Here is a 12,595-nt window from a genome sequence, read left to right as displayed (position 1 = left end):
GCTCCGCTTTGAATTTCCACCTGTTTTGCTCAGTGTGAACATACCCAAACAAAAGCGTACACAATATTAAGTAAAAAGCTATGTTCATGCAACGTCTTTTCATCTCTATTTAAAATGACGTCCGTCATTTTGAGTCTAAAATGACGGACGTTATTAAGCAGCTGGCCTCCCTTAAGTACAATGACGGGTGTTTGCACATTATTCTAGTTTGGGTTACTAATTGGCCTTTGGATGTGGCTTAATTGAAAAGTCCATTGAATTTAATAGTAAAAACGGAGACAGAACGGTGACAAAATAAAAACTGTGTGTGAACTACAAATAAAAAACGTCCGCTGTTTGCAAAAGACGCCCGAAAATAATGATCATGTTCATTATTTTTAGGCCCGCGGCAAAAACGTCTGTTTATTCAATACGCTGTGTGCATTGGACGTCCGTCTTCCCATTGACTTCAAAGCATTGCATTGCAGTCAGTTAAATCTCTGCAAAAACGGACGTTATTTTAAATATGAAAATCGGCTGCCTTTTCTCTATTTTTGACGTTGTGTGAACATAGCCACACAGTGTATTGGCTAGTATATTAGTATAGTAAAATATAATATATTATATAAGTATATTAGATTGTGAATAATATTAGGCAAAATGGGTCTTGTAAGTTTTAGATGTTTTCTTGGGAATATTAATATTCACCATGTGAATGTATTGTTTTTTTCTGTAGCTCTGCACATTTTTTGACCCCAAACATCTCAGTATGGGCATAGCATCAGCACACATTGTACTGTACATTACAAAACCTTAGCTTGAGGCAACTGTTTCAAAGAGCTTTTCTGCATATTAGGCACATAATCAGAATATACTGTAACTTCCAAGTGCTGTTCTCATGATAACAGTATTGCCTAGATTTCTGACATGATCAGAAGAATACTTACACCATTATAATAAGAAATTAAAAGTTAATTTTAATTATTTAGGTTTTAGCAATCCAAATAAAGTTTAAGCAATGTTTCAGTCTAGATTCAGCTATAAAGCTTATCACATTTAATTCTATCTATCTATCTATCTATCTATCTATCTATCTATCTATCTATCTATCGATCTATCTAATCTATCTATCTAATCTTCATATTCAGTGTGTTAAATACTTTTATTATAAACCTTTGCAAGCACAGAGCTATACTATTATTTACTGTACACAAAATAGCCCTAAACTCAATGACCTGCCAAGATATTTGGCTTCAGCAGAGAAAAAAATCAAGAAGAGAAAAATCATAGTGTTTTTTTTATGGACTGTCCTTAAATTTATGGACAGTGGGCAACCCTGGCATGTGGTTTGGTGGTACACATTCTCAAATTTAAATGGAAAAATACAAGGATCACTTTCATCACTGCAATGTGCACCCTGCAAATGCATTGTTAGGGAATGATCAGACTCATGACTGTCACCTAACCGGTAAAATGCCATGGTCGCTATTGATTGGGCCTATATGACCAGTGTTAGGCTATGTCCATAAAATGTGTTTTTTTTCTTGTACTTTTATCATTTTTAAAATGACATCCGTTATTTTGAGGATTGGCCATCCGTCAATGCAATGACAGCTGTTGGAACATTATTTTGGTTTGAGTTTACCAATTGGCCTTTGGGTATGTCTTTAATTGAAAAGTCCATTGATTTTACTAGTAAAATCGGAGAAAGGACAATGAAAAAAGAAAAACTGTGTGTGAATAACCAAAAAATAATGACCGGTGTTTGGAAAAGACGTCTGAAAGTAATTGACACGATCATTATTTTGACGTCCACGCAGACATCTGTCATTTTATACATTGTGCACTTTGGACGTCCCTCATTCCATTGTGTTGTGTGAACATAGCCTTAGGCTACATTCTTACATCCGTTGTTCTGTCCGCAATTGTGTTCACACAATTGCAGACAGAGCATAGGACCAATGGTATTCAATGGCCCCGTTCACACGTACGTGTGTACGGGGCCGGGCTAAAAAAGGACATTTTGTAATGCGGACCACATTTTGCTGCCCGGATCGCACTGGTAATGATGTGGGAATGTAGTGCTTCATGAAGCACGGAGCACTACAGATGCACATCCGTAGAGCGAGCCGCGGCCACGGGCTGCACTACAGGTGTGTGAAAGTAGCCTTAGAGTTAACTGGTGGTGTTTACTGATGACACATGCCAATTGTATACAGCATAATGCAACAATACATGTATGGGATATGTTTGCAAGGGGATTAGATTTATAGTCTTTTTAATTAATCAAAGTAAGAGTAAAAAAGTTTTTAGTTATTTCAGCATTAGAATAGTTATGTATTTTAGAAGACTCGCCGTCAGCCCAAAAATGAGATGTTACTACTGTAAAATATATTAGGATGCTCTGCTTACACACAGTTTCTTGATATGTTCTTTCTTTCTTTCTTAAAAATGTGGGTTTATAATTTACCTGATAATTCAGTTAATAGTCAGATGGCTTTGAAAGAAATGTAAATAATGGCAGTAAATATTACTTGATGGGTGTGATTATACTGGTCAGGATGTTGTATTAGGTATAACTGCCTCACAATGTATATAAAGGCCCCCTTCTCCTGATATGTCTTTCCCTTCCATTGTTGACAGCTTCTTGTCTACAATAATGACCACCACTCAGAAAGAGAGACAGACAAATAAAGTATAGATATAGGGGGACATTTATCAAATAAAAACCAGTGCCCCCATGCACTACACTGGATTTACTAAGGCTATTAGTAGGTCCAGCTAACCTGAGGTGCAAAAATCTATGCCTGCTCCGGAGCTGGCATAGATTTTCACCATTGTTTACACTTGCAAACCTGTTAAATCTGATGCTGATGATAAAGTATGTAATAGGAAGGTGTCAGTAATAAAGGAAAGCATTAAGAATGACTAGATAAGTTGTCCTAACAATGGAAACTGCAGTCTCTACAAAAATGCCACATCAGAGATGCTGATCACGGCTCTGCATTTATTTAGTATGGGCCTCAGCAGGCCTTAGCATTCAAGCAGCAATTGCACTGATCAATGCAGTACAGATGTACTGCATTGATCCCTATCAGCAATCAGTGTATTGCTTTTAGTATTCCCCTAGGGGGACTACAGATTACATAATAACAGTAGAGATGAGCAGATATGCTCGTTCAAGCTTGCTATTTACTCAAGCATTGGGTTACTCGAAAGTACTCGATACTCGACCGAATACTGTATTATAGTCACCCCCCCCCCCATGTTTGGCAGCTTTAATTAGCTAATAAACATGTGGGGAGGGGGCAGGCACTTCCTGCTATGCCACAGCCATGTTGGCTGCAAGTATAGCAGTGATTGGCCGGTCAGGTGACCTGGGTGTATATAGAGAAAGACCTCCTGATGTTCCGTTCACTTGCGGTCTGTTAGCTGACAAGGAGAGCTTCTGGAGCAGGGTCCAAAACATAGCCATTTATTCAAAAACTTGTTTCAGAGAACATTTGAAATAAAAATAGCTGCCCTTATGAAAGAGCGCCTATGCAAAGCATTGAATATAGGAATTTCAGTGCTAAATAAAGTTTTCTTTTTTATTATTTTTAATCTTGTGAAGACTAAAACCAAAAATTCTATGCAGTATTGGTTTTCTTCTATACTAATACCCTAGCATTCATGTACACTTTGTAACCCAGCATGTAGTGAGTTTAAAGAACATATATTCAGCACCTTCCTACATGAATATTTATGACCAGCTCTCTATTACTCAAGACTAATTTTTTTCGCTTTCCTTCTTCATGTCTTATTCATGTACTACACCATGAATCACAAACACAAAATTTAAAGGCTTGCAAATAAACAAAATGAAATTATGATTATAAATGAATTAGAATAATGTGTTTGTTCAGTGTTTGTTTTGCAATCAGTCCAGCATTTTCTGTTTTATTGAACAACATAAAAATAACACAGAATTTCACTTTGTTCATTCTTTACTCAAATTCTATAGTTCTATATTATATTCTATAATTCTATATATTTTAAAGTGTCTCTGTCGGTATAACTTTCAAAATCTAAGTCAACAGTAGATGTAATATAAAGCAAGTTTGCAAATACATTCATTATTTTTTTTTTGTTCTTATCATGCTGTAAAACAAAACTGAACTTACCACTAATCCAGGTGCAGTCTCCTAAAGGCAAATTTTTAGACTTGTGCTGGTTGTGAAAAACAGACTAAACACAGGAATTCCGGCCAGTACAGAGAGTCACGTCTCAGTGTCCATCAATCACATTGCTGCCTTCTTTCTGTGAGCGCTCAGATGACTTTTGATACACAGGACTTCCTTTTTTCTGGCTCATTGAAGGAAAAAAAAGTCAGAAAACAGGAAGTGCCAAGTTTTCCATGATAACTAAAAAAAAAAAAAAAAAAACATAATGAATGTAAATCACAAACTTTCTTTATATCACATCTACTGTTGATTTATACTGTTGGTTTAATTATAACGACAGTGACACTTTAAAAATAAAAAAAACCTTTCTTCGAGTAAATGGTTAGAAATGAAAAGACATTTTTTTTCAATTCTTAGTGATAATTAGTGATTAGCTTCTATCTGCCACTGCAGAGGAGTGGAGCGCTAACGCCTCCCTACACTGAACACAACCGGCACACCACCGGACTCTGAGACCGACATATACACTCACTATACAAGGGCCAATTGGGGACCTAGATCGGTGATAGCCACTGCTATACTGGATCTAGACCTTATCTTCGTGGGACAGTGAGTACTACCGTCGGAACCTGTGTCCACTATTCATCACAATTGCATATCAATTCTATATGTGTTGCTTAATTACTGCCGTATAATACTTATCACTTAAATATTCCTGATGATGTCATTTTACATTTTGACTGAAACGCATTGAGTACGGGTGTGTGGCAGCACTGTGCATGTAACAGCCGTGATTTGGCGACGGTGACCGAACGACAGGGGTCATGTTTTAAGCCGATTGAGGCTGTAGTGACCGACAGGGGTCATTATTTAGTGTATTTGGACCGATTCAAGTCACTGACTATCCTGGACTGACACGGGTCATTTTGGCTATTGTGACATAACGTGACATGGGTCATTGTGACTAGAGTTGTCAACTGACGAACTGTATATATATATATGGACTGGTTGATGCTAACAGACAACCGACAACACTCACTGTCTCTTTGTATATAATTGTATATAGTTACTTTGGAGACTGATTAACTGTTGACTGTTAGTGATTGATAGCTATCAGCAGCCTACGTTTATAATAAATATTCTTATTACGCATAGCCCTAATTATATTTGTATTCTTTTCTGATATATTGCGAGGGTTCAGCTATCTATATGGTTTTATGTATAAACACTGGTATTTGTATTTCTTGGTAATTAGTGATGATGGTACTCGCTAAAGTTTTAGGGTACTCGATGCTCGCTTCAGACGCAGGCTAAATAAGCATACTGAGAGAACTGCTGTCTTTCAGGGAGAGTGTTAGGCAGGGAATATGTGTGCGGTTAGGCAGGAATCCGACATGAAAAACCCAAAAGTCCTTCTTTTTTTTTTTTAAAGGTTTTATTTATACATTTTTTTATCATAACCAACAATTACTGCATAGTAAGAAAAAAAAAAAAAACAAACACCAAGGAACAAAACAACAAAGCACTATTAACACATGACCAGCCTTCACGGCATCGAGTTCCGCACAGCAAAGTTAGGGAGCAAGGCCCCCCGTGCACCAACAGTCCTCCTAAGGGCTTGAAATTTTTAAAACATATATTTTTTGGCTACTCTTGGCTGCTGGCTTGGACTTGTAGTGCAGCTGTCAATAGTCAATTTGTCCTGTTGTTGATATTCTCTTGGCTGGCTGGGATCTATAGTTCAGCTATACCTATCTTCACTGTGCATGCTGCCCCTGCTGTTTCTGTCCATTTCCGTGGTGCCCGTAATTTTTACACAGCTTCCTTTTGGATGTTGGGAAAGTTATTGCTTAAAAATAACGTTAAGTTATGCTAAATGTATGTCTGTCTGGATACATTTACCTGTTTGTATTAACAATATCTGAAATGTATTTTCTGTTTATGACAGGCATGACTTCTTTATACTATAGCTTTTATAAGAAATTTAGGAGAATAAGGATAGAATAAGGAATAAGGGTAAGCAGGTTTTAGAGGAAAACCTTAAGCTCTCATTAAAAGAAGAGGTCAAGACAATGTAACACTCTATAATAAATATTCAACTCTTTGTCACCCCAATTAGAAGATGTATGTTGTGTCATGCTGAGCGTCACCAGTCACACAGGAGAAAAGGCAATTTCAATTCACCTATATAAAGAAATACCAAAGAAGTAGATAGAACGTAAATACAATGCAGAATTATCTTTAAATTACATATAAACGATCAGGTAACGTAGGAAATCACAGATGCAGATTATGAATCATTATTCACTCTGATCATTGCTATGCCACAGGCATAGCATTTATCAGTGTGATAGGCGATCTGCCCCTTGAGCCTGCCTGTGCAGGCTCAGTGAGCAGATCGCTGATCGGACCGCACAGAGGCAGGTGAGAGACCTCCGGAGGTCCGTTACAATGATCGGGACCCCCATCATTAAGCGGGGTTAAAGGGGTTAATGACACGCTGCAGCCTGTCATTAATGGTGAGGGCTGGGCTGCTCACTGCAGCCGGCCCCCACCTCCTATAAAGCGCGGTACGCCCAGGGTCGTCTGGGCACAGACTTCCAGGGCACATCAGTACATCCTTAGTCATCTAGGGGCTCATTTATTTGTTTTAAATGATTATTTATTTATGTATCTATTTATTTATTTGTGTGTTTTTTTTTTTTTTTTACTTTTACATGTATATATATATATATATATAATGCATTACAGCACATGATCTGTGCTGTAATGCATTATATAGTGCATTACAGCTCATTCAAACGATCAGGTCCCTGCTTCAGTGCAGGGGCCTGATCGTTACTAACCATTGTAACCCAGACGCACCTGGCAGCATCTGGGTTCCTATGGCAACTCCCCCCCCCCCCCCCCCCCCCGAGTTGCACAGTCACTCGCAACTCGGGGGATGTGGAGCACGGGGAAGGAACCGGATTCTGGGGGGAGCACAGGGAGGATGGGCCCTGGGGGGAGACCACAGAGTGAGAAGGAAGGGGGGCCTGGGGCAGGATAAGCGAGATCAGGGGAAGGATCTGCGCCTGATCGGCGGGAGGCAGCGCATCTTCTCATAGACGCTTCGGTCGCAATGACCGCGGCATCTATGGGGTTAACTGTCCAAGGGGGAGAACGGCAGTGGCGGTGGGGGGAGGCAACAAATATATGTTCATTTATAAGACCAGGGGTGTCAAACTCAAATACAAAGTGGGCTGACATTGAAAAATTAGACAATCCTGGGCCAACCTTGATAATAATTGGAGCCTGCGTGTGGTGTTGCTGGCACTGTCAGAGCGATGTGCACTATCATAAATTATATTATAAATTGTTATGACATGACAAGTAAAGGATAGAAAGGTAAAGATCAGGAAAGTTTAGGGAAGGGAGTGTTCACGTCACTGCTGCATGTACCACCATCCTATACAGATGGCTGGGCTGCTGCCTAGTATGCTGGCTCATCTATGGCAGAAAGCATTCAGCATCAAGGGTCGTACATATGACAGGCCAATCATTCCCTGGGCCCTAGTGCCGCTACGCCTCATCATGCTGTATGGTAACCCCCTGCTTACTCAGTCACATACACTCTGCATACAGCACAATGAGGTGTAGAGGTACTAGGGCCCAGGAAATAATAGGTTTCACGTCTTTGACACCAAATCCTAGCCCAAATAAAGGAGCTTTTATGAAAACAAAAACAAAGGTAAAGTAAACAAATGTAGGTTGTGAATGCTTTCATTTATATTTATCCGGTGGTACAACCAGCTTGTCAATTGGTCAGGAGGTTACAGATTTGCTTTAATTCCCCCAATAGCGCCACATAAATCCGCCACATAAGTGACCCAGCCCGTGCAGGATGTGTGCAATGATGTCAGTGCTGGAATGCCACTTACTCATTTCTAGGCTGCAGGCTCATAAATTCCTGCGGCCTAAAAGATTACAATAAGGACCGCCGATATTATGATCTACTGTAATGTCCTGCAGGCCAGTTTAAGGAAATCAATTTATTTCCTTGGCGGGCCAAAAACCCTGGCATTGTGGGCCAGAGTTTAACATTCCTGTATTAGACACAAGTTTAAATAAGTTTAATTGTCTGACAACCGCTTTAAGGGGGTATGACAAGTCAGTAGTTGTTTAAAATTTAAATACATTTTAGGGTTAGGTACATACAACTTGTGAACATACTGAGAACAAACAGCTGTATTTTGCAGAAGGAAAGTAACCTTATAAATTGTAGCCTTGATCAAGACCTGGACAGCTGATCTGTACTTTTAGAGTGATATATAGTAGTATCCGATCTGTACAAAATAAATTCTACTTTTCTTATAAATGTATTTGTCAAAGAATTTGTTAAATTTTAACAACAAAAAAACACAAAAATTCCCCTGAACTGAAGGCTTTTGTACAATAAAAAAAAACCTTCTAAACCAAGGAACCAGTATTGTGTTTGCTCCATTCATTTCCCAAGTTTAGAAGACCATGCTGAGTTTTCTTGTATTGTGCAATAGAAACTAGAGTAAGAATGGGCATTCATTTGCAAAGATACAAATGCCTCCACTAATGCATGACTTAATCATTGCTGGAAGGCAGGCAGCAGCAACCAAGATAATGTTTTTAAATAGCATTTAAATATACATAAAAGCCTTACTTTGTCACATTTTGCAGTTAAGCCAGCTGTATGTGAAGATAAATTTGTTGCATTTAATTTTAATGTCAATTAGCAGATCCTCAAGTTCAATATTTTGCAATTTCATTGTGAAGGCAAGGCCCTGGAAAATAAATATTATACCATTTTTAAAGAACTGCACAACAATAATGAGAACTGAAACGAAAACGTATTCGATTCTGGATCTTAAGAGGCTTTTGATTCAAATCACACAATAGCACAAAATGTGTTTTGACTATAACATCAAAATATCATTCAACAGGAAATGGATGCAGTACCTGTAACGGGGAACTAATACGTTTAGTTAAATCTATTTTTTTAAAGCATTTAAAAGCTACAAGGGAAATATCCTTTTTCATTATAAGATCAAAGTCTAGGTATACGGTGAAGTCACTAGCCTGCATACTATGAGGGAGAGTTATCAAGACCAGTAAACGTTTGGGCAATGTTCCCATTTCGGGAAAGTTTGTGTTTTCTCTATTCATTTCCCAAGTTTAGAAGATCAGGGTTATAAAAAAAAACCTGCCCTCATGCAGTCTGCCGGATTTACTAAGAGGTGCAAATGATAAATATGCCTCTTTGTTTCCACTCCGTTTTTAGGTTGTTTGCAATGCAAAACATCCCAAAAAATGCTGTTGTATGTTACAAAAGATTGTGTTATACACAGAAAGAATGGTAGACAATAGTGTGCTATGCTCCATATGTCAAAGATGCTTAGTCTATGAGATACTAAAATGCTGAACACAAAAACAAGAAAAGATAATCAGAAATCCATATTGGCACACCGAATTGGTAGAAAATTTTAATATTTCATTCAGGTAAACAAATAAAGACAATACAATATCCATTCCCTTGTTAAAAACATTTGAAAACAAGACTCACAAAGAGACCATTTATAATGAGAATGAGTCCCAGGACACTCCGACACACTCAATATTGAAACACCAACTCCTAGGAATTCTAATAAATTGACATGAATAATAACCCATGCTCGCTCTGGATTAAATAAAAAAAAGTCTCTGTCCTGAAGAATAGAGATGATCAAACAGGGCCGAGGTTCAGGTTCGTACGACTCCGAACCATCGGCATTTGACTCCTGCTGCCTTCCCGTTCCGTGGAGAAGGTGGAGACAACAGGCTGTATCCCTGTTTTCCAGTTGGTACTCAAGCTGTCTCCACCTTCCCCACAAAACGGGAAGGCAGCGGGAGTCAAATGCCGATGGTTCGAGGTCGTACGAATCTGAACCTCGGTACTGTTCGATCATCTCTACTAGAAGTCTCCATGCGAGCCAGAACACGTGGGGCTCGTCGGACCCCAATATTGACCTCTACTGTTCATCATTATTTAGTAATATATTTTCATACTTCAACTTACACTTTGATGCTTTTTTGTATTTATTCTTGTACTTTCTGACTTTGCGGTAAATAAACAGTAAATAAGAAACTGGATTTTGTATTGTCTTTGTATGTTTAGCTAAATGCCGAATATGTTTTTCTACATTTTTGGTGTGAAGGATCTAGATATTTGTAATATATCTTTTCTTGTATGTTTTCGTAAAAGGTTGGTTTTTCCCATAGTTTTTTTTTTTTTCATATTCAACTTTTATTAAAGTTTTTAATAACAAAAAGCAAGCAAAACAAGCTTATGACAGGAATCATATGAAAAATTAAAAAATAGAAAAATAATATAAGGATGAGGGGGGGGGGAATGGAACCCGGGGAAGCATATAGTAAACAAGTCTCTGATAGCAAGTCTCTAATAGCTTCTGGCAGACTAACAAGCAATAAACCAAGGTGTAGCATAAAAGTATCTCGTACTGACATTTCCTATTGAATTTAAATAAATACCACAAAAAAAACAGCCCAGATGAGAAAAAAAGCTAAAAGGAAAAAATTTACAAGGCAAAAAAAGCATCTAAAAACTTTTTGCATGTACTGTAAATGTACTGTATGCTATTTTAGCTTTAGATATGGCCAGACCCCTGTGTAAGAACATAAGAACCTTATTATCTAAAATGTTTTAAGGACCTTTATTGTAATTCATATGTTCTTTACAAAAAAATACAGGGAGAGGAATGCAAATTTAAAAGGGAGCATCTTCGGACAGGAATGTAAAGGGAGATTAAATGCTGGATATACTGTACAGTAACTATGTATTAAAGTGAATGTATCATCAGATACATTGCTTTAATTTTTGATACATGAATTGATCAGCGCTGGTTCAAAAAAAGGACTGAGGCACCATGCACGGGAACCAGGCACGGGAGGGATATTACTATTTGAGGGTCCCCATTGATCATCATTAGAGTACCAAATAAACTGCATACGTAGATCCAGTTCTAACAATGTTCCTAGTCTTGATTTATCCAAATGCCTTGATTCAATGTGACATCCTTCATCGGGTTTATTGTAAGTACTATATTGTCCTGATGCTAACAGTGATGATAAATCTGTGACTGTGCAGGTATTATAGGTCACTTTTGTAAGAGAAAAAACAATACCAGTTAGGAATTAATTGATCTCCTATATACAGCTTGCATGATCAGACCTTTTCATTTTACAAGCAAAACTAGAAAATATATTAGAGCCTACCATGTAAAAGAGTAATTAAAACCCGCTTTTTGTTTTTGACAGGAATACCAAATAGACATATTTTTTGCTCAAACATGGACTGACAATCGTCTCAGGTTTAATAGCACCATGAAGATTTTAACTCTCAACAGCAATATGGTTGGATTAATATGGATTCCGGACACTATTTTTCGTAATTCTAAAACTGCTGAAGCTCATTGGATTACAACTCCAAATCAACTTCTACGGATATGGAATGATGGAAAAATTTTGTACACATTAAGGTAGGTTATTGTCCCTTTCTATAGTTTTGTCTGATTTCTTAGTTGCATTCCTTCTTTTTTTTTTTTTTTTTTTTACATAATTCTTCTCTTTTACTACATAATTTTATAATGATCTGCAGTAGTTTATTTTTTTTTCTTTTTCACATGATATAGACCAAACATTGTTATATTTTTTCTTATACCGTAATATTAGTTAAATGGAATGGGTCATGAGAATATAATGTATTGTTTAAAAATATTTTTCAAGAATTTTTGCTCATGTTTTTATTCAATTTTACATTTTACTATCTGTATTATAAAATAATCTTAAAAGCATTTAGTTTTTTTTTTTGTTTGTTTAGTTTTATGGTGCTGCTGGGAAGTGATCTGTACAGCATTACAGCAAATGTTAACCCCAGTAGATAGCATCTCTGCCTCGGCCTGCCTGTGGAATTACCTTTTCACAGGTCAGAGACGATACAAGTGTGTGTGACGTACAAAGAATAGGATCTTGAGATGTTGATTGTGTTTGCCTTTATAAGGCTTGCCATAAGGAATGGCACTAAATGCTGCTAAAAACGCTCAACCAAGATGGAAGCCAAAATAATATACTGAAAATAAAAGATAAAAGAATTACAGTCAGAAAATAAAAACAGATTATGAAAAAGAACATGTTCCAGTATTTAGCACCAATCAGTAAAAACAAATCTAGGTGATACATTCCATACAGTCCAATTATTAGGACTAGGATTTTTGCATTTATTTTATGCTTTGTAAGGCTATATTAACCCCTAAACACTCAGCCCAGACAACATGTGTGATGATGTCACCACACTGCCTGTGCTATGAAGTTGTGCCACCTTCTATGACAACTCACTTCTAGGCTGTAGGCTAAAAGCTGCATGTGCCCTAGAATTGAGTTGTATT

General features: G+C 37.5%; 1 protein-coding gene across 1 annotated transcript in view; it reads left to right on the top strand.

Annotated features, from left to right (window-relative positions):
• Positions 1–12,595, top strand: part of GABRG3 (gamma-aminobutyric acid type A receptor subunit gamma3) — a 395,342-nt gene that overhangs the window by 234,920 nt on the left and 147,827 nt on the right. Inside the window, exon 4 of the mRNA XM_069972388.1 lies at positions 11,469–11,689. Coding sequence (XP_069828489.1) covers positions 11,469–11,689 — 221 coding nt within the window. The remainder of the gene's footprint in view (positions 1–11,468; positions 11,690–12,595) is intronic.

This window comes from Dendropsophus ebraccatus, chromosome 5 (genome assembly GCF_027789765.1).
Source record: "Dendropsophus ebraccatus isolate aDenEbr1 chromosome 5, aDenEbr1.pat, whole genome shotgun sequence".
In the NCBI taxonomy this organism is placed as follows: Eukaryota; Metazoa; Chordata; class Amphibia; order Anura; family Hylidae; genus Dendropsophus; species Dendropsophus ebraccatus.
Note: the sequence above shows the minus strand (reverse complement) of the source record. Positions and strands in the feature narration are given on the sequence as shown.